General features: G+C 48.1%; 1 protein-coding gene across 1 annotated transcript in view; it reads left to right on the top strand.

Annotated features, from left to right (window-relative positions):
• Positions 1-16485, top strand: part of LOC134536673 (uncharacterized transporter slc-17.2-like) — a 74654-nt gene extending 58169 nt beyond the window's left edge. The window contains exons 8-9 of the mRNA XM_063376508.1: positions 714-955; positions 16280-16485. Of these exons, the coding sequence (XP_063232578.1) occupies positions 714-955; positions 16280-16471 (434 nt within the window). The 3' untranslated portion in view covers positions 16472-16485. The remainder of the gene's footprint in view (positions 1-713; positions 956-16279) is intronic.
• Positions 16486-23018: the final 6533 nt, after the last annotated feature.

Genomic DNA, 23018 nt, shown 5'->3' with positions numbered 1-23018 from the left:
CTATTTATTTAGAAATGTTTCAACATGTAAATACACACAGCTATATCTAAATTAAATTATAAACATGTAATTTAAAAACCCTAATCACTGAACTACACAACTCAGAACTTATGTCACAACTTAGAAACACATAACTTAACTCTCTTCATTAAAAACATGTAACATTAAATAAGTAACAAACATTAACTTAGAAACACTCAATGTTGAAACACTTATCTTTGAATAAGTTTTAAAATAGTAACTTATATAAACCCAGTGCCAAAACCCTGAAGTCTTAAATGTCACAGTTTCTTTCGCATACATTCTATATGGATGGACTGTAACCTGCATTATGTCCAGGGTGTTCATGGAGGTTTGTTTTGTGTTCAGGGTGTCCATGGTGTCATGATGTAATGGTGTCATTATATAATGGCCTCCATGGTGTCTATGGTGTCATAATGTTCTTGGTGTTCATGGTGACCATGGTGTCATTGGTGTCATAGTGTAGAGGAATTCATGTTGTTCATTGTGTTCATGATGTAATGTTGTAATTTGTATTCATGGTGTCGGAGTGACCATGGTTTTTATAGTGTCCATTGTCTTCATGGTGTTCATGGTGTACGTAATGTTCATGGTATCCATGATTTCCATAGTGTCCATGGTTTTAATGGTGTCCATGGAGCCATGTAATAATGTTGTCAATGGTGTCCATGGTGTTGACGGTGTTGTTGCAGCCACGGTGGCCTCGGCCGCAGTTATCGCCGCCATCTCGGGCCTCGGCTGCGACTCCACGGCCATCGTGGCGGTGCTTGTGGTCGCCATGGCGCTCAACGGCTCCTACTTCGGCGGCAGTTTCATGAACAACCTGGACCTGGCCCCCAACTTCGCCGGCTCAGTCAGCGCCCTGTCCTCCACCGTCACCGGCACCATCAGCATCATTGCTCCGACCATCATCGGCGCCATCACGGACCAGCAGGTGAACTACCCTTGCCCCTCAGCCCCTCAGCCCCGCTTGTCACCAGTTGGTGCGTCTCATCCTCTCTCTCTCTGGGCCGATGCCCGGCGGGGTCACCTCGGACGTCAACGTGGCGGACGTTGCCGTGAGCCTGTGGGTTTCCTCGGGCTACTCCCACCTCCCCCTTCCCCGTCGTTCCGTTCTCTTATTGCTCCTGTCTCATATCATCGCCTGTAACCGACTCTGATGAGCGCGAATTTGACGAGACGTTCCATTCAGTGAAACTAAGTGTTTTCAGTAATTTAAAAATCAATTTTTTGACTACTATCATTTTGTGTACAAATGTTAAAGAAACAATCAAACGTTTGTGAGTTGGTAGCACTAGTTTTTTTTGTTTTGTTTATGTGAGAAGAGGGACGATAATAAGATGTATAAAAGGAAGTAGAAATACACGTTGTTTCTGTGATATTAAGTCTTTTAATATGTAATTCGCACCCTAAAAGATTAATAACATTTAATAGGTTATGGGCCCAGACACAACCTGGCAAGGTCTGCATCTGTTTAAGTTGAATACGGGATTGTGAGTGGAATTATTATTGTATTGCTCCCGGTCGCCATTACTGCAGTGCCGTTCGTAAGCAGTAAGTTTAAAATCACATTTGAGTCATGGAGAGTGAGAAAAGTGTAGTTATTCTAAAGGGAAAAAATAACTGGAATATTTGGAGTTTCCAAATTAGGATAATTTTAGCTGCAAAGGAATGCCTTGACGTCGTAGAGGCAGACTTGAAACCAAAAAATGAAAATTCGTCATCGTTCACAAAGGAAAGCAAAGAATGGTGGTTAAAAGATGTCAAGGCACGTGAAATCATCGTCACAAGAATGGACGAAGATACGATGAAGCATATTTTGACGTGTGTGACTGCCCATGAAATTTGGTGCAAACTAAAATCTATCTTTGAGCAGAAGTCGCAAGTTAGTTTGCACCTACAACAACAGAAATTTTTCAGTTACAGCTACGCCGAGAAGGGTATCGCACATCATGTGTCAGAATTGCAGGAACTTGCTTTCCACATGAGACAAGCAGGTGAGCAAGTTTCTGACCAAATGCTTATTACCAAGATCCTGATGTCACTACCAGCACGATATAAGCATTTTCGAACGTCTTGGGAGTCAGCGACCCCGGACAAGCAAACACTCAATGAACTCCTAGGCCGCTTGCTGATGGAAGAAGAGAGGTTAGGTGATGAAGATGAACCAACACACGTGGAGACTGCACTACTTGCAAAGCGAATGAGTGGAAATTCCAAAGACGGTTCTCAACATTATCAAGAAAAACGTGTGTGTTTCTATTGCAAAAAGCCTGGACATATAATAAAAAACTGTTTCTTTCTTAAGAACAAGGAAAAAAGGGCCATACCCTCAGAGGCTTTAGTGTGCATGGCTCTGTATCATAACAGTAGGTCAGATTCTCAGGGCTTTTATCTAGACAGTGGCAGTTCAGACCATATGAGCTGCCGTCGCGAATGGTTCTCGTCATTTCGCCCAGTGAAAAGAAATGTAAAAATAGGGAATGGGAAATTGCTGGAAGCCTGTGGAGTAGGGGACATAAATGTGTCTGTATTTAATGGTAGTTCGTGGACTGAAACTGTTATAAAAGATGTGTTGTGTGTCCCAGAATTGGAGCTGAATCTGCTCTCGGTAGGTGCATTGGTAAACAAAGGCTTCACAGTGATTGGAAGGTCAGAGGGGTGTTCAATTGAAAAAAACAGTGTTGTGTTTGCGATAGCTGAACGTCATGACAACTTGTTCGTTGTGAAGATTAAAGTACTTCTCAGTTCCTCATATTCTGTAAAATCAGATAACTCTCTAAATATGTGGCATAAAAGGCTTGCTCACCAGAGTGTCTCACATGTGAAGCGTGTTTTGAATAGAATGAATATAGAGTACACGGACAGCGAAAACTGCAACTTCTGTGAAGACTGTGTAAGTGGAAAACAACACAGGTTGCCATTTCCTTGCAGTCAAACTAAAACTCATTACCCTTGTGAACTGGTTCATGTTGATTTAAATGGACCAATGGAAGTGAACAGCCTTGGTGGGGCTAGGTACTTTCTGATCTTCAAGGATGACTTTTCCCATTTCAGAACTGTATACTTTCTTAAGAGTAAAAATGAAACTGTGACAAGATTTAAAGAGTTCTTGGCAGCAGCAGAAAGTGCAACAGGATTCCCAGTGAAAACTATCCGCAGTGACAATGGTACTGAGGTGTCTAACACAGAGGTTGAAACACTTTTGAGGGATAAAGGAATCGAGCATCAGAAGTCTGTCCCTTATGCTGCTGAACAAAATGGCAAGGTTGAGAGGGAAATGCGCACCATTGTGGAGGCAGCCAGAACACTTTTGTCTTCTTCGGATCTAGGAAAGGAGTATTGGGCCGAAGCAGTCAATACATCAGTGTATGTCATAAATAGGACAGGCACAAGTTCGGTGACAGACAAAACCCCATTTGAATTATGGTGTGGCAAACCCAGCAAGATAGACTACTTTCAGGTATTTGGTTGTGAGGCCTATGTACATGTGCCTAAGCAAAAACGCAGAAAATGGGATAGCAAAAGTAAAAAGGGAATATTTGTGGGGTATGGAGAGAACATGAAAGGATACAGGATATGTTTCCCCGAAGAAAAGAAGGTTATCGTTGCGCGTGATGTAATATTCCATCACAAGAGTTGTCCAAAGGAAATCATAAAAAGGAAACACATAATGCTTGTTGAATCAGAAGAGAATCGGGATGATCAACAGCTGGATGAAGAAGATGTATGTCACCACCGAATCGAAGCGGGCCAAGGCCTAAATGATGATGCATCAGAAGCAGGAAGTAATTCATCGGCAGAAGATTTCATAGGATTTGACAGTGAAGAAGTGAGACATTTAGATGCTCAAGATATTCGTTCTCTAAGATGTCGAGAGTTGTTAAGGATGCCAAGCAAATTTCAAGATTACTGCCTTTTCTCTAACAGTGGAATCAGTGAACCTCAGTCTTATGCAGAGGCCCTTGATAGACCAGAAGGGAAAATGTGGAAGGAAGCAGTTGAAAGAGAACTGAAAGCATTGGAAGAAAACAACACCTGGAGTGAAGTGGATCTTCCAGCAAACCAGAAACCTATCGACACGAAGTGGGTGTTCAAAATCAAGGCAGGAGATCAAGATGAAGACATCCAGTACAAAGCACGGTTGGTGGCAAAAGGGTTTCAGCAAACTCATAACTTTGATCACTCGGAAATATATGCCCCAGTTGCCAAGCTACCAACTATGAGATTGTTCCTGGTTATTGCTCTCAAGTACAATATGACTATCTACCAGCTTGATGTCAAAAATGCATTCTTACATGTAAGAATAGATGAAGAGGTCTACATTACCAAGCCAGAAGGTATGGATGCTGCAAACAACGTGATTGGGGAAACACCAGTTAGAGTGTTGAAATTAAATAAATCACTATATGGTCTGCAAAAGTCACCAAATTACTGGAATGAAGAATTTAACTCATTCATGATGGAATTGGGATTCAATCGCTCAAGGTCAGACTACTGTCTTTATTGTAAGCTTGAAGGGAATGCCAGAACCTATCTTCTCTTGTATGTAGATGACTTGTTGCTGATGGGAATGGATCGTGAGGAAGTGGACCTGATTCGACAAAAGCTAGCCTCTCGATTTAAAATGACAGATCTGGGAACAGTCTCAAACTTCCTTGGTATAAACATTTGTCAACATGATGGAGAAATAACGCTGGACCAAACAAAATACCTCGAGAATGTTCTGCTTCGCTTCCACATGACTGATTGTAAGCCTGTGTCAACCCCTCAAGAGGTTGGGTTGGATATCACAGACAAATCTGAGGACACAGAACTCGAGAAGAGGTGTAGAGCACTCATCGGTTGCCTGATGTACGCCATGTTAGGCACTCGACCAGACCTCAGTGCAGCAGTCAGCTTCTTGAGCCGTTTTCAAAGTCATCCTGGAATGGAGTTGTGGAAAGCTTTGAAAAGGGTCTTAAGATACATTCGAGGTACAACAGAACTACAATTGGTGTACACATCCAGGAACCAATGTCCAACTCTACAGGGATATGTTGATGCCGATTGGGCTGGCAGTTCTTCAGACCGTAAGTCGACGTCAGGCTACGTTTTCCAGGTGTTTGGCTGTACAGTTACCTGGTCCTCTACCAAGCAGCAGTCAGTCTCACTGTCTTCAACTGAGGCTGAATATATTGCTCTAAGTTCTGGAGTAAGTGAAGTGCTGTGGCTAAAGAGTGTCTTGATGGAGCTAGGTATTGATGTAGAAGAACCTGTAACCATCTACGAGGACAATCAGTCAGCTATTTATGTGGCAAAAAACCCTGAAAACCATAGACGGCTGAAACATGTGGATATTAAGTACCATTTCGTTAGAGATGTGGTTAATTCGGGAGTGATTACCCTCAACTACATCAAGTCTGATGAACAGTTGGCAGATGGCTTTACCAAGCCTCTAGGAAAACTGAAGTTTGAACAATTTGTGTATCTCTTAGGTCTTGAGTCCAAAAAAAAAAAAAAAAGCAGTAAATAATAAAACATAGTGGTACGCTAGATTAGTAGCTAGTTATGTACGTTTGATTGAGAGGGAATGTTAAAGAAACAATCAAACGTTTGTGAGTTGGTAGCACTAGTTTTTTTTGTTTTGTTTATGTGAGAAGAGGGACGATAATAAGATGTATAAAAGGAAGTAGAAATACACGTTGTTTCTGTGATATTAAGTCTTTTAATATGTAATTCGCACCCTAAAAGATTAATAACATTTAATAACAAATAACTGGCAGAAAGTAAATCTCTCAGGGAACAATTCAGAATTTACAAAGCTAAATTAATTGTGATACTAAAACTGAAAAGAACTATAAATGATTGATGCAAAATTTATACATTTTATATACCTATGACTTAAAGAAAGTAAAATTTGGCATTCTTAAGTTTATCTGAAAATTATTAAAACATATTTAGGCTCTTATGCATGACTATTATTAATACTTTAACATGCCAATTACAGTGCAATATGGAAGGACACTGTACTAAACACTATTTTCATGATTTATCTTGTGTTTCTTTAATCCATTGTTAGTAGTACTTATAATTTGTGCTAGAATGATAAAATATTGGTATAAATATGTTCAATTGTTAGGTTATACAGTTGGATAGAACTAACAAAAGTCTTGTTAGCTTGAACGGGTTTCTGATGTGCATATTCGAAGTCATGTATTATCATACTTGAAAAACCATGACTTTCCAGTTTAATAACTTAGTTTTTTTCTTAAAACTAACATACACAACATCCATTGTGTTTTTGGCTGATGTGTTAATTGTATTAACAAATATTGTTGTTTTTACCTTTTGTAGTTTTGCTTACTTTAATGCTAAATATTATAAATGATGTCAACACAAGTATACTATTTTGTGTAGGTACATAGTGTTTAGGTTGAATGGAAAGATTAGGAGGGGCCTACCAAATAGTTTCATTTTTACTGTCAGTGTTTATAAGCCTTATTTGTGAATGTAAATCTGTCTTTGTGGTTTAGAATCTAACAAGTGTCGGTCAAAAATTAAAAAATTTGTTTTGATTATGTTAATAAGTAGTATCATATTATAGGTCCGAGTGCAGAGGAGCCAGGAGCAGGATTCAGGACTTGTAACTTTTGACCTATAACGTTTCGTTATATACAAAAAATAAAAATAAAAAGATGTTAAGTGCCAATTGTAGTTTTTGTTTTATTATTCAATATAGAATGCTGCACAGATGAATCCAATCACTTTCAAAATTTTTCTCACTCATTCAACTTGTACATCCGCCTGTCGAGAATTGCTCGCAGCTCGGTCGATCTTAATTAACGAAAAATAACGTAGGTTAAGTCCTTCAGTAACATTTTACTGTAAGTACACGAAATCAGTGCAGCCTCAAACATAGCCGCACCCAGCAAAAACGAATTTCGCTATGAGCCAGACGCCGAAGTCGGCAGCCGTAATTTCTAGTTAAAAATGTCCAAAAAGTTCCAAAAACAACAAATGATTAATAAATTACCATCTTCGGCATGGCTCTAGCTACCAACGTTAAATTTATCCTTCTCAATTACTACATATTTTGTGAGAAAGCCACCGAACGCGCACTCCTGGTGCAGCGATCGACAGACGACTGGTGAGACCACGGCACTGGTTCCTCCATGCAGGAAGGGCAGTCACATCACCTCACCGACCAATCACATACACTCTTCATTCACACTAACAATTACAAGCCAATCAGAACACAGAACATATACACTGAAAACCATTTCCACACATAGAAACAGGGGATTCAATTTCTCCTTCTCTCTCTAACACTGTGGAAGAGTAGTTCTCCTTCAGTTCACACGCAGTGACGAGATATAGTTTCTGTCTCTCTCTTGGTGGGGAAATCACCGTTTCACTCGCACTCATAGGTCTCATATACCTGCCTCTTTCTAATACATCCCACACCAAGTCCATTGTTCTAGAACATTAGGTAACCGCAATCATAATAAATTACTTGACAAAATTAAACTTATTTAGAAAAACCTGAAAAAGTAGGCCAAAACAGGCAAAAATCCAGTACAACGACTTATTTGTGAACAATTACATAAAAAATAGTAATGATTTAAAATGTCTGTTAAAATACAAAGTACATTCTTAAAACATACAGCTAGAGCAAATATCAACCCTAAAATACATAAAAACTGTACAAATATTCTTAGCAGTACTTTTTAAGAAATGTTTACATGCATGAAAACAGTTTAAAAGAAAAATATTTAGCTAGGAGGGCAGGGGTCTTGCAACGTTACAGACCCCTGACATCACCGCTTTCCCAGAAATGCCCCTATTTTCCACGAATTTCCTCGAAATTTCCAGTTGACAAGGTCGGGGGATTCGGTAGTATTTATAACGTACTTTTAGTGGGCGCCACCGTGTCTAGGGGGCACAGACCCGGCGAGAAGACTCTGTCTCAGGTGTGACGTAGCCCGTGTGGCGGCGTGACTCGTTTCCCCCTTTCGCAATTACCTTAACCACACAGTGGGATCTCAGGGCACCCCACACGCCGACAAACAACACTCGAAGCACGCAAACACAATGGCTCTATGCAAACGCCTTCCTCGGAGAGCCGGAACGGAGCGTCTCTCTTCAGCTGGCGACGGGAAGCGACTGCGCGAGCAATGGCCGCAGAGGTAGCGTTGCGAAGAGGGGGGGGGGGGGGGGGTGTTTGGCGCCAAGCGCCCTGAACAGTTACCCTGTCTCTCGTCGTGCTGCGGACGTGGTTAGTGATTGAAATGCATAAAAATTACAATAAATTTTAATATAAAAACATATGGCACTTGGGGAACAAAACAAAAGATTGCACAGTATTATTATATCTTGGGGAGCGAAGCACTGATTCTACAGCGCCCTCTTGCGGCGGCGCGCTATTTAAAACACGTCAGCCGGGAGGATTAACAGGAGGGGAGGGAGGTGGTGGCACATCGGGCTCAGATGGGCGTAGCCCTGGACGACGTCAATTGCCCCCTCCTAAAGTAGGCCGATGTGATGACATCTCCCGACCTTGAGTGGGCGTGGCATTGTTTACCTCGCGCTCCCTGTGGCAATGTTTACATTTCGCCAGCTGAGCAGCAGCTCCGTGCCCTTGGATGTCTCCTGGGTCGGAGGTTGTACCTTGGAGCGGGCTCGGGTGCTTCTTTCTCTCCTTCACCTGCCTCGGATTCTGCGGGTTCTTCCACGAAGACCCGAAAGTCTGAGTCCTCTATGGAATAGTGGAATGGCCACATCATCTCATGGCTGTCCGGCGACTCTGGTCGTTCGTCCGCTTCGTCTGGCGTCCATATCAGAGGCAAGGGCATACCGTCTCCTCTCGTCGACAGTTCAGTTCGTCTGTTTCCGCGAACCCGCGGAAGGGAGAGTCCTCTCCGTCTGTCTCTGTGAACAGCTGTCTTGTCAGGCCCGTTCTGCGTGGGGCTGGAACTGGTGACTCCACTTCCACTCCTGGAAACCCCTGGAATCCTGCGCCCTCGTTCTCCATAGGGGTTGATGTCGCAGCATTGGCGTGATGTTGGTCCTCGGTAACTGTGGGGGTCACGGGTTCGCTTCCCTCTCCCTCAGGGCCTCCTTCCCCGCCTCCGTGCGCGATTCGTACATCATCCCGATGGTACTTCGCGGCACGACCACTCGGAAGTGTGACTACGACCGCGGTGAGACCTGGTATGCGCAACACTGCTATGGGGCCGATCCACTTGGGTGCAAGCCCCGCACAGAAGTTTTTGTTTCCAGCTGAGAGTGGATGTAGACGCGCGTACACCATCTGCCCAGGTGTCAGTGGCGGCGGTGGTCGTGTGGTGACGGGTGTGTGTTGCGCCTGGTAGGCCGCCTGCCTGCGACGAGCCTCTTCATGCGTCATAGCGATGTTCCGCCCGCGCTCCTCTGGGGATTCTTCCCTGTCCTCCGCGCATCTCTCTTGCACCCGGTACTGGCCGGGCAGGGGTAGGTTACGTCCTTGCACGAGTGTGGCTGGAGATTCGCCGGTAACTGTGTTCACACGGCGCCGCAGGCAATAAGTGATTTCCGGGATGTGCGTGTCCCACAGGGTGTGGTCTTCAGCCAGCCGGAGTCTCAGCTGCGCCTTTATCTCCTGGTTGCGCCTCTCGGTGGGGTTAGCGCGGGGGTGGTACAATGGCGTGGTATGCGTCGTGACTCGCCACGCCTCGCATAGCACCCTCCACTTCCGTCCCGAGAACTGTGACGCGTTATCCGTCAACACAACGCGTGGGTAGCCCCAGCGCGGGAAAAATTCTGTGTCCATGGTGCGTGCAATGGTGCCAGCGTGGCAGTTTGACAGCGGAAAGGCCTCGACCCAGCGCGTGAAGCAATCCGTCACAACCAACAGGAATCTCTTCCCGCGTGCTGACCTTGGGTACGGCCCCATCAAATCCAGAGCGACAGTGTGAAATGGCTCGGATGGTCGCCGGGGTCTTTGTTGTTCTCGCCCATCGGCTCGCTGCGCCTTTCGCCGTTGGCAGTGTCGGCATCCTCGCACGCCGTCCCTCACATACTTGTTAACTCCGGGCCAAAAGAAGAGGTCTCGTACTGCACGTACAGTCTGATCCATACCCGGGTGTCCGGCTAGTCTGTTCACATGTAACATTGTGAATATTTCGCGTCGCGTCACTGCGGGTGCAAATGTCCACCATGGTTGTTGAGTGCCTGCGGTGCGTGCCTGTAACAATCCCTCGAGCACACGATACCCCTCGCACGCCGCCTCCCCGCACTGACGTATTAGCCCTTGCGTGTGTTCGTCTCTGCGTTGTGCCGCGCGCACGAATGCGTCTAGATCGTCTAGTTCCGCCCCTGGCGGTAGGGTGGGGGTATTGTTTACATCTGTGATCGCACACAGCGCCGCAGCCTGACTAAGTGTGTGTGGCCTAGGTGTCGGTGTGCCGCTCGTGGGTGGGAGGAGCTCGTCCCAGTCCGCGTTGTCCCGCGCCTCTACCGTGTCGTCTGGGTTACGCGACAGCTCGTCGGCCAGCTCGTTCTGTTTGCCAGCGACGTGTTCCACAGTAAAGTCGAGTGCTTGCAGGACCATAGCCCACCGCGTCAATTTTGACCGCTGCCCCTGCATAGTGGCAAGCCATTTCAGGCACTGGCTGTCTGTCCGCAGTATGAAATGCTGGCCCTCTAGGTGTGGCCTGTACCTCCTCAGGGCCCACACCATGCCCAAACACTCCCTCTCATTCACACTGTAGCGTTGCTCTACTGCCCCGAACTTGGCGCTCGTGTACTCAATTATGCGAGGCTCGCCAGCATCTCCAAGCTGTAACAATATGGCTCCTATTCCCTGTTGGCTTGCGTCCGTTTGTACAATTATCTGCTTCCCTGGATCTAGTCGGGCCAGCAAGTGACATTGCCGGAAACGCTGTTTCAATTCCTCGAAAGCTGCTTGCATTTCCGTGGTCCACCGGTAGGACTTTTTTGGTGACAGCTGTTCCGTTAGTGGTGCGGCGATGACAGAGAACTCTGGTATGAACGCACGTAGCCAATTGGCCAGTCCGATGAACCGTTGCAGCTGCTTACGAGTGTTTGGGATAGGCTTGTTTACAATGACAGACAGTTGTTGTGACGTTGGCCGATTCCCCTCCGCATTCACGACCAGGCCCAAAAAATCTAGTTCCGTTGTACCTACGTGACATTTCTCGGGGTTACATGTAAGCCCGTGGGCGGCTAGTCGCTCTAGGATCAACGCGAGGTGGTGCGCGTGTTCGTTCCATGTCTGTGACCAAATGATAATGTCATCAAGATATGCGGCCGCGAACTTGCCCGCGTAGTCCCCTAATACACGCGTCATCATGTTCTGGAACGTGGCGGGTGCATCCTGCAATCCAAAGGGCATGGCGCAAAACTGAAACCGTCTGCCGTCCGGAGTCGTAAAAGCGGTTTTAGGGCGGTCCTCTGGGCGTATGGGTACTTGCCAGTAACCCGCTTTTAGATCTAACGAGGAAAAAATCTTTGCATTACCCAACCCCGCGATTGTATCTGCGATGTTCAACAGTGGAGGTGGTGCGTTTACTGTTACCTTGTTAATTGGTTTAAAATTAACGCAGAAACGTAAAGTGCCATCTTTTTTTTCCGCTAGCACGACCTGGAAGTTGTATGGGCTCTCGCTGGGCTCGATAATGCCATCTCGCAACATTTCCCTCACTTGATTCAGGATGGTCTGTTTCCCCGTGTGCCCGTAGCTGCCAGGAGGGATGAACATAGGGGTGTGGGGGTGAGTAGGAATAGAGTGCTCTGCGACCGTCGTACGTCTCAGCGGATCGGCAGTCGCGAACACGTCACTGCGGGGTACAATTACACTCTGGATAGCTGCCTGGTGCTCACGGGGCACCCCATGCTTGAAAGTAGCGAGACTGAGCTGGTGTTTGGTTGGTGGCGGTGAGCGTCCGAGGCCATACACTGTACGGCGGCCCTGGTTGCCGACATGTACGCACCCATCGCGTACCTCGATCATGGCACCTTGGTCGTACAGCCACGGATGTCCCAGGATAACGTCGTCTCGGAGGTCGTCGACCACCAACGCCGTGGTGCTTGAACGTTGGTCGCGCACGTCCACGTGCAGCGTTACGACGCCCCTGGTGTGGCAGGCGTTCCCAGTGGTCGCCAGCTGGAGTTGGCCCGGCCAGGCCTCGAAGGGCGTCCCTTCGGCGAACTGTGATGACACACAGTTGTGGCTGGCGGCGGTGTCAATGAGGGCACTGACTGCCCGCCCGTTGACCACGACCGGGATGCGAAGTAGCACGCACTCCTCCACGCTCACGTGCCCCAGGCTTGGTCCAGCTGTTGTTGTTGTGATAGCCGGTTGCGCGGGGGTGGCGGGCCGTGTTAGCGCGTCGCCCCCGGCTGCCCGTTTCCTGACGGATCGTTCCGTTGGGCTGCTGGTCGATATCGGTTGCGCACTGGGCAGTCCTCATGCCAGTGGAAGGTGCCACTCGGGCACAAGTGGCATTGCGGTGGCGGCCCCACGCCAATCTCGCGTCTACGCCACGCCGGTGCCGGGCGTTCCTGCCGACTGTTGTTGGCGAATGGGAAGTACGGCACCACAGCCGTTGCGTCAGCGGCTGTCACGGTCTCTGCTCGTACTGTCGATTTGGATGACCGTACCGACTTCAGGTCATACTCAACGGCGCGCGCGTGTTGCGTGAACTCCTCGGCTGTCTGGCGGGTTGCATGTCGTAGATGCGGGCGTAGCTCCGGACGCATCAGCTCGACGATGCGCTCCAACAATCCCTCCGGGCCGCTCGCCGGGAACAGCAGTCTATGTAGCCGGAGCTTCTTGACAATGAACGCCTCCGCCGATTCATTCAGACTCTGTTCCAGACAGTACAACTCCGTCCTGACCTTCATCTCCGCTTTCACGTCCGCGAACCGCGCCTCGAATCGCCGTGTGAACTCCGACCAGGGCATGTCGAATTCACTGACGATGCTCCACCACGTCTTCGCCTCCCCTCTTAGCGCGCCTCCCACGCGCTCTGCCCACTCCACGTCTGGCACGCCGTACCGATTCAGTCTCTCATGACACACTCGCACGAACTTCCCCGGGTCGTCACACGTCCGTCCAGAAAATTCTGGCAGCTCGATGTGACCCACAGGCGTAGGTCGCGCGCACGCATTTGTTGGCTCGACATAGACTCGCGTCCCCATGGCGAACGCCGCCCTGCGTGTTGCGAACTTCACCTCCTGACATTCGGTGCAGTCGTACCAACTGTCGCGTGAAGAAGCCTGCTCGGTCTGGTCCATACACCGCACGTGTTTGAAGGCCCGGCAGTTTCGGCACCAAGCGTCTTTGCCCGCCTCTCCAGTACAGGTTGCCACAGTACACTTCAAACGTTCTATCCCGAATGAATTCATTCGCCCCGCAAAACCGTCCAGGCGTGGTTCGCAGCGTTCCAGACACACGCACGTGTCCATCCACGAGGCCCCCGTGACGCCCCCCACGTGCCTCGGACGTGCGTACGTGACGCAATACATACTGTTTATATTAAACACGAGCTCTGGTTTAATTAAGCCCACTCCAGCTGCCGGTCGTCTATCGTCTGCCATGCTCGCATTAGTTCAACTCACATAAGCACTGCAACAAAATTACCGCTCCCGGGATGCGGAATGCCTCTGCTGCGCCTGGATTCCTGGAAGCGCGCTAGTGGTCACTGGATCGGTCGCGACGGAGTACCGTTAGGCGCGCTGCACGGACAATGGCTGCTCGGCTCCGTGCACTCCGGTTAACAATCGCACAACTCCCGCGCATCCGGTCTTGGTGGTTAAGGCAGCTTTTTGTCACGCCCCACACTCTTGGGAGCCAATTGACAAGGTCGGGGGATTCTGTAGTATTTATAACGTACTTTTAGTGGGCGCCACCGTGTCTAGGGGGCACGGACCCGGCGAGAAGACTCTGTCTCAGGCGTGACGTAGCCCGTGTGGCGGCGTGACTCGTTTCCCCCTTTCGCAATTACCTTAACCACGCAGTGGGATCTCAGGGCACCCCACACGCCGACAAACAACACTCGAAGCACGCAAACACAATGGCTCTATGCAAACGCCTTCCTCGGAGAGCCGGAACGGAGCGTCTCTCTTCAGCTGGCGACGGGAAGCGACTGCGCGAGCAATGGCCGCAGAGGTAGCGTTGCGAAGAGGGGGGGGGGGGGGGGGGGGGGGGGTTTGGCGCCAAGCGCCCTGAACAGTTACCCTGTCTCTCGTCGTGCCGCGGACGTGGTTAGTGATTGAAATGCATAAAAATTACAATAAATTTTAATATAAAAACATATGGCACTTGGGGAACAAAACAAAAGATTGCACAGTATTATTATATCTTGGGGAGCGAAGCACTGATTCTACAGCGCCCTCTTGCGGCGGCGCGCTATTTAAAACACGTCAGCCGGGAGGATTAACAGGAGGGGAGGGAGGTGGTGGCACATCGGGCTCAGATGGGCGTAGCCCTGGACGACGTCACAGTTTTTCCTCAAAATTTCCTATTTTCCCACAAAATGTCCCTATCAAATTTTTTCCATCCCACAATTTTCTAAGAAGGCACTCATTTCCCCTTTGTAGTTTAGTATCCCCCCTACCAACCACCTGATTGGCCGGTTCATGCATGATATATTTGTTTCTGAGTTGTCCACCATATTGGTTAATATTAATTTATTTGTAAGTATTAGAGCAATGGATATGTATATCCTTGCACTGCTATATCAAACTATCAACGGTCGTCATCTCGAATTATGCCATTTCCGTCCTCTATCTTAAATTCAATTTTCTCATGCTCTGTCATTCCACTTATTGCAGCCATATTCGATTATGTCTTTCCCATCATTCATTTTGGATTACGGTATGTAGTTTTCAGCCACCCTATCGCCATTTTGATATTCAAGTTTTTACATGTAACTTAGCATGTGTAACTCAGAGTAATGCAATTAATTTTGACTGCCTGTAATTTCCTATACAGCACTCTATGTTTTGGATACATACATTTCATAAATGTCATGTTTGTTGCCTTTCTGATAAAATTGTAGTTTTTTTTTTAAATTATAGAACAACTTAAGCACTTGTGCTGTATGGGTTGTCTGTCAATACAATTTACCAACTTCAGCTTTATAGCGTACACCTTTGTTCAGGATGTAGGTTATAACACTGTTCATTCACATGCTTCCTTAAAATCAGTGTTTCATTTTTATATCCCAACTGTCACTTGGAAAGCATTGCGTGATGAATGTTTTGGAATACTGAAAACCACATAGAGTAGTTTTTAAACACACTTTTAAAAGTGCAACAGTGGTAGAGAGAGGTATTTATTACCTTTGAGCAGTGTGATATCTGAGACTAGCTACACAACACAGTCACAACTTTGCTGTGTTGTTTGTGTAGAGCAGCAGACTACAGCGGTGCTGTGGTGTTGATCTCAAGAAGCATACTACAACTGAGCTAGTGTTTTTTGTTCTAGAGCAGCAGTCTACAGCTGTTCTTGTGTTATTGGTGTCAAACAGCAGACTACAGCTGTGCTGTGTTTTTAATGTTGAGCGGCAGACTACTTCTGTGTTATGTTGTTTGTGTTAAGCAACCGCTACAACTGTGCTGTGTGGTTGGTCTCAAGCAGCAGACCACACCTGTGCCCTTGTTTGGTTGAGCAGCAGACTACAATTATTGTGCTATGTTGTTGGTCTCAAGCAGAGATAAAGCCACGCTTGTGTTGTTGTTCTCAAGCAGTAGACTACAGCTGTGCTGTGTTGTGGTGTCAAAAACCATACTGTAGGTGTGCTATCTTGTTAGTCTAAAGCAGCAAACTACAGCTTAGCTGTTTTGTTTGTGTCGAACAGCAGACTACTACAGTGCTTGTGTTTTTTGTCATGAGCAGCAGACATCAGCAGTGCTGTGCGGTTGGTCTGAAGCAGCAGACGACACTTGTGCTCTTGTCGTTGGTGTCAAGCAACATACTATAACTGTGCTGTGTTGTTGGTTTCAAGCTGCAGGCTACATCTGTGCCCTTAATATTAGTGTCCATCAGCAGACAACAGATGTGCTGTTGTTTTAGTCTCGAGCAGTAGATTTCAGCTGAGCTGTTTGGTTTGTGTCGAGCAGCTATCTACATCTGTGCTTGCAATGCTGGTGTCTAGCAGCAGACTATAGCTGTGCTGTGTTGTTGGTGTCGAGGTAAAGACTACATTTGTGCCTTTGTTGTTGTTCTCAAGTTGTGTACTTTACCTGTGGTGTTCTCGTCGGTGTCGAGCAGCAGACGCTGGCCGCTTGGAGCAAGGTGTTCTACGTGTCGGCTGCGGTGTCTGCCGCCCCGTACCTCGTCTTCTTCGCGCTGGGCTCCGTCGACGAGCAGCCCTGGAACAGGATCAGCAAGGACGAGGAGCAAGTGCCCATCATCAACGCAGAGGCGGAAGCCCTTGCTGTGGACACATCCCAGGACTGCTGACGCATACTGCGTGCTTCGCTCTATGGGCAGAGCATGGTATTCCTACCCAAAAGTATTATTTCGCATATTGATACAAATCAATATTCTTTATTTGTGATGGAGGTCATAACTCAGGGTGCAATAATAACTTTCCTGTGCCTTATTATAAATATTTTTTTTTTTAGAATAGTAGTTTTAAACTGCCACTTTTGCAGTCCTCACATGTGTTAGCTTTCATATAGAGTTATCCTAATACAATTTTATATATATATATATATTTTTTCATTGAGATGTAATACTCTGCATAGCACAATAGTATATTTAAATTTTAAAAATGATTATATTTGACTTATTGACACCAGCATATTACTATATTAATATCATTAATAATATCAAGCCATTGTGAAGTTGAGTGTCTCAGATACAAGAAAGTGGATATGAAACTATTAATGGACTCTTTGGCTGAAGAATACAGTATTCCCATGTTTAGTCAGAGTACTTAGTGAGGATGACAATGCATAGCTTTTTAACACTTGCTGGTTATAAGAGAGTTTTTCGACCACTGTAGGTGTCGGCAGAAATAAATTTGTAATAGTACCTTATACAGGCCTAAACTGAAATAATTAAAGTTTGTATGTAGAGGTGAAAAGTATGTCCGAAGACACTGCATTTTTATTAGTCTGATTAAGTTTCAAAGTAACACTTTGTTCTCTCTTCATTTGAATTGTTTTCTAAAATATTTATAATTTTGTTACTTGCATACCTGTACTCTCATTTTTATCAAAATTTTATCTCTTATTTCGTATTCCTAATGTTACTTTATCTCCTTTTCCTCATATCACCATATCTTCATATGCCTCACATTACATGTTATCTCATTTGTATTTCTCTCTACCATTTAATCATAACTTACAGCCACGCCCCCTTTACTTAATATCTTGTACACAACATTCTTAATCACATTATATACTTATGATATTTATTCATAGTTCCACACCTAACAATACAGGAGCATATTGTTCACATATATGTCGCTTATCCTATGGCTATGACGGTCCGTCCAGGTTTTGGAGCTTTTTTTTTATCTCATGCAAGGAATAAGGAGTTTATTCGTTTCTACAAAAACTTATTTTTTAGAGTGATTAGTGAAAACTGTGTTGGAAATTTTGAAAGTCTGATGTATAACGTGACGTCGTCCGGGCCTGCGGCCCCTTTGAGCCCGATATGACACCGCCCAACCACCGTTTCAGTTCAAACCTCCCGCTCGTGCGTGCGTGTGTGCGTGTGTGTCTAGCCCGGCAAGAGGGCGCTTAGCTGCAGTGCGCCGCACCCCTAATTTGCTACGTTTTAATATTATTTGTAAACCCTTTTTGTTTTCATTCGTCTTTGCCCCAGTGTTGTGCAATTTACTTGTGTTTTCTGTAATTTAAATAGGTTACCTTAAATAACTATAGACGTTGCCCGGGCGGACCCGAACAGGCACGGACTTGGACGAGGATAGGAATGCTTTTATATGAATTATCATTAAATAAGTAAATAGTAACAAACTTTCCATTGTCAGTAATTTTTATATATTTTTAATGTTTATCTGTAATTTACTCAACTTTCGCCGGGGCACGGAGTCGTAGAATACAGTAACGGTAATTGTGTTGGCGCGAAGGGCGCCATGTTGCCACCTGCGAGCGATGAGCTCAGCCCAGTCGATCTTCATCACTGACCGAGAGCAGACGCGCCAGCACCCCGGGGACTTCAACCTTTGTTCTGCACTGACCAAGTAATTCTGTCTCGTTAAGTATTTCTGAATCTCTTTCGCTCGTCATCCTCGGGGCAGCTCTCGGTCAGCGGACTGTTTAATTAATTAATTGTCTCAGTCGAGTTTCTTTCATCACCGTGTAATAAGTAAACTTTGCAGCATGGCCACGTGTGTGGACCATGCCTTCACCTAAACCGATTCGTGCCTCAGGCTTTTTAACCGTGTAATGTGTAACGTGTAACGGGCGTGTAGAGAGACGTGTTAGTGAAATTAAATCTGGAGAATAAATATAAAGTGAGTACTTATTTAATCACGTGGTGAGTGAGTCTAGGAGTGTGGCGTGCCCGACGCCTAGAGCGGGCCAGGTCTGGGTAGCTAGGATAGAAAGGGCTGGTAACTCGTCCCCACTTGGGCTACGTCACGCCCTGAGCGAGAGACTCCGCCGGGTCCACGTGCCCTTCCACGTGGTGGCGCCCATAGTTAACATCTCGAAATCACCGGCAATGCGCGATCAGCCCTCAAATGGCGCCCAAGAGCGTGGGGCGAGTTACATCTTCCGCGAAAACCAGACCTGTACGAGCGTGTGAGATAGGCGGTTGTTACGCGGAGCGCGCGGAACTAAAGTTCGCGCCGGAACTATTGTTCGCGCGGAGCGCATAGCGGGACTCTGGCGCGCCGGCCACGTGATCAGCCAAGCGCACGCTTCCAGGAATCCGCGCACAAACAACGGACTCCGAGCGCAGTAAGTAACACAGTGCTGATGTGTTCGTGAGGACTGTTCGTGTGCAGAGTACCACGTGCGTAGACATGTATCCGTATCCGGACGAGTGTATCGGGTGTTACTTTCCCCGCCCGAGTTGGGACTTGCATGGCAGGACCGCCGCCGGATACGAGTGTGGCTACTGTACGGAGTACCGCATACACGGCGTGACGAAATGTGGAGCTAGGTCGTGTCCCGGAGGTAGTAGCGAGGGATACCGCTGCCAGGAATGTGCCGGCCTGTGGCATCGTGGCTGTATCGGCGAACGTGAATGGACCGTACTGCGCAAGTTTTTTACCTTCACGTGCGCACGGTGCACTGCCTACCTAGCCACCCAGGCGCAGTACGAGGCAGAGACGCTGGAAAATCCTCCACGACACGCCTCGACGCTTCCCGAAACGCCGACGCCGCTCACGCCGACACCGATCACGCCGACACCACTCACGCCGAAAAAGACGCCGCTCACGCCGACGCCAACCACGCCGAAAACGACTCCGCTCACGCCGACGCCAACCACGCCGGAAAAGACGCTGCTCGACTCGCCGACGCAGCCCGTGCCAAGGACGCCGCCCGTTGCCGGAACGTCACCGCCGCACCAAGCCGACTCCTCACGCACGACGCCGACCCCAGCACCACGAAGGTACGTCCTGACGTCACCCGCACCGCCACGTGTTACGTTACCGACGCCTACCGCTCTGACAAAGACGCCCGTCGTCCTGACGCCCACGCCCGTCGTCCCGACGCCGACGCCCGCCGTCCCGACGCCCGCCGTGCCGACGCTCATCGACTTGACGTCTCCCGACACAAGTCCGATCCCGCCGCCGCCTGCCACACTGCGTTTCGTCGACCCGACGCCACTTATCCCGACGCCGACGCTCGCCGTCCCGACGCCGACAATTCCGCTTCCGCCACCTCCTGTCCTGGAGCCGCCAACCTCGGCACCTCTCGTCGACCTGACGTCTCCCGACGCTGGTCCAAACGCATCATCGCCAGCAAGACCTCGTTTCGCCGACCTGACGCCACTCATCCCGACTATGATGACGCTTGACTCGCCGAAGCCAACCGAGCGACGCCCGACAACGACCGTCCCACCGCAGTCTGCCACGCCGTCCAGCACCCGCCTCGTGTCGGAGACACCTCCCGACGCCGGAATGACCTCGCCACCGCACCGAACCGCCGTCCCGACGCCACCAAGGTCATTTCCGGCGAAACCCGCATCGTCTCCGCCACACGACTCGCCACGGACGCCACCAGATTCGACGCCGACGCTTCGTGTCACCTTGTCGCCACCACCTGGCTTCGACGTCATCCGGCCGTCGTCACCGCTACCAGAGTGCGCAGTCGCAAACAGGACGCTTTGCGACACGATGTCCAGGGCCATGACGCCGAGACGCCTGAGCGCCGCCCCGCCGCCTGGATTTGCTCCTCTGTGCCCGCCTGGTTTCGAGGCACAGACGGATGAACCGGACCGAAAGAGAAGGACGCGCGCGACGCCGACGCGGACGCCGCCTACAGGCCCACCTGACGCGACGCCAGGAACGACCGAGACGCCACGACGCCCGATTCCGACGCCGAATGCCGCAGTACCGGAACACCGGTCAAGTGCCCTGCCGCCCGAGACGCCACAAAAATGTCGCAAGTTGGCAACATTGGGACGCCGCACCGTGAAGAGTCGCCTGAGCTCCCTACATCCGCCTGTCGCGATGCAGGTCGACGCCACGACGCCGGGACGCCCGACCGTCCCACCACCGAACGTGACCACCACCCGGACTTCGACACCTGTCACCCGTCTGTCACGACGGGCCGCGAAGCGCCCGCCTGTCGGCGAGGCTGAGCCGGGCCGTGCCGAGCGCCGCCCGCGCTTGCTGCCCGCCTGCCACGAGCCGCCTGACCTTGGCCGCCGCCGTCCCTGCCGGCCGGCGCCCTGGCCACCGCCACGCTATCACACGCAGCAGCCGCCGCAGCCGCAGCTGACGCAGATTTGGGGCTCGGGACAACTGGTGGGTCACCACCCACAAGGTTAGTCAGCCAGCGCCCATTCTGTCCGTGTGTATCGTCCTCCATAGTGTAAATATTGCTCAACTGTCATTTTGTAAACATTGCTCGCCGCCATCATGTAAGCATTGCTCGCCCTTCCATCGTGTAAACATTGCTTGTCCGTCCGTCATGTCAACATTGCCACGTGGGAGTGCGCGACGTAAACACCACAGGCAACGCCCCCCAACCATCTGTCAAACGGCGCTGTCATATCGGCCTACTTTCGGAGGGGGCAATTGACGTCGTCCGGGCCTGCGGCCCCTTTGAGCCCGATATGACACCGCCCAACCACCGTTTCAGTTCAAACCTCCCGCTCGTGCGTGCGTGTGTGCGTGTGTGTCTAGCCCGGCAAGAGGGCGCTTAGCTGCAGTGCGCCGCACCCCTAATTTGCTACGTTTTAATATTATTTGTAAACCCTTTTTGTTTTCATTCGTCTTTGCCCCAGTGTTGTGCAATTTACTTGTGTTTTCTGTAATTTAAATAGGTTACCTTAAATAACTATAGACGTTGCCCGGGCGGACCCGAACAGGCACGGACTTGGACGAGGATAGGAATGCTTTTATATGAATTATCATTAAATAAGTAAATAGTAACAAACTTTCCATTGTCAGTAATTTTTATATATTTTTAATGTTTATCTGTAATTTACTCAACTTTCGCCGGGGCACGGAGTCGTAGAATACAGTAACGGTAATTGTGTTGGCGCGAAGGGCGCCATGTTGCCACCTGCGAGCGATGAGCTCAGCCCAGTCGATCTTCATCACTGACCGAGAGCAGACGCGCCAGCACCCCGGGGACTTCAACCTTTGTTCTGCACTGACCAAGTAATTCTGTCTCGTTAAGTATTTCTGAATCTCTTTCGCTCGTCATCCTCGGGGCAGCTCTCGGTCAGCGGACTGTTTAATTAATTAATTGTCTCAGTCGAGTTTCTTTCATCACCGTGTAATAAGTAAACTTTGCAGCATGGCCACGTGTGTGGACCATGCCTTCACCTAAACCGATTCGTGCCTCAGGCTTTTTAACCGTGTAATGTGTAACGTGTAACGGGCGTGTAGAGAGACGTGTTAGTGAAATTAAATCTGGAGAATAAATATAAAGTGAGTACTTATTTAATCACGTGGTGAGTGAGTCTAGGAGTGTGGCGTGCCCGACGCCTAGAGCGGGCCAGGTCTGGGTAGCTAGGATAGAAAGGGCTGGTAACTCGTCCCCACTTGGGCTACGTCACGCCCTGAGCGAGAGACTCCGCCGGGTCCACGTGCCCTTCCACGTGGTGGCGCCCATAGTTAACATCTCGAAATCACCGGCAATGCGCGATCAGCCCTCAAACGTGTACTGCATAAGTACAAATTATGGGAAATGAAAGTAGTTATAGGGAATGTAAACTATGTATCATTGTGAAGAGACATCAAGTGGAACCTGACTTTAAACATACATTTTGAAAATTTTTATAACATTTTTGTTAGTTATTTTCTACATAGAAAACTGTGATAGAGAGAGAGGCATTAGCAATTTATAGGCGTTTAAGCAATTGTTTTGTTTTAAAACATACCGTTCGTAGAACATTGTTATTGCAAATGGCCTGCATGTTAAGAGCAAACCTGAATTTTCTGTAGGAAACACTCGAAGCGAGAGCCAGGCTTGTTCTGTTGGCATGACTGCGCATGCTTCGTGCCGCCCCCTGCATGATGTCACGTGACAGTATTTAGAATGTTTTTTTGGTTTTCATTCCTTAGTTTATGGACATATTTTGACTTTGCAAACATGACCGGATTGAAACTTCATGAAGTTTTAAGATATGCACATTTTGATTCAATTATTAAAATTTTTTTTTTCTGAACTTAAAATCGATGGATGTTAGTAATATAATGATTAAAAATAATCAAGTTTACTATTTAGAAAGTTCTTTTTATTGGCAATAGTGTGTGGTGCGAACATTGTCAAATTTACTTCTCATTAAATAGACACTGGTGTATAAACATGCAAATTTAACTTTCAGTGTATAAAGCGTTTGTGTCTTG

Source organism: Bacillus rossius, chromosome 11 (genome assembly GCF_032445375.1).
Source record: "Bacillus rossius redtenbacheri isolate Brsri chromosome 11, Brsri_v3, whole genome shotgun sequence".
In the NCBI taxonomy this organism is placed as follows: Eukaryota; Metazoa; Arthropoda; class Insecta; order Phasmatodea; family Bacillidae; genus Bacillus; species Bacillus rossius.
The sequence above is the reverse complement of the archived record's forward strand: the minus strand, read 5'-3'. Positions and strand labels throughout refer to the sequence as shown.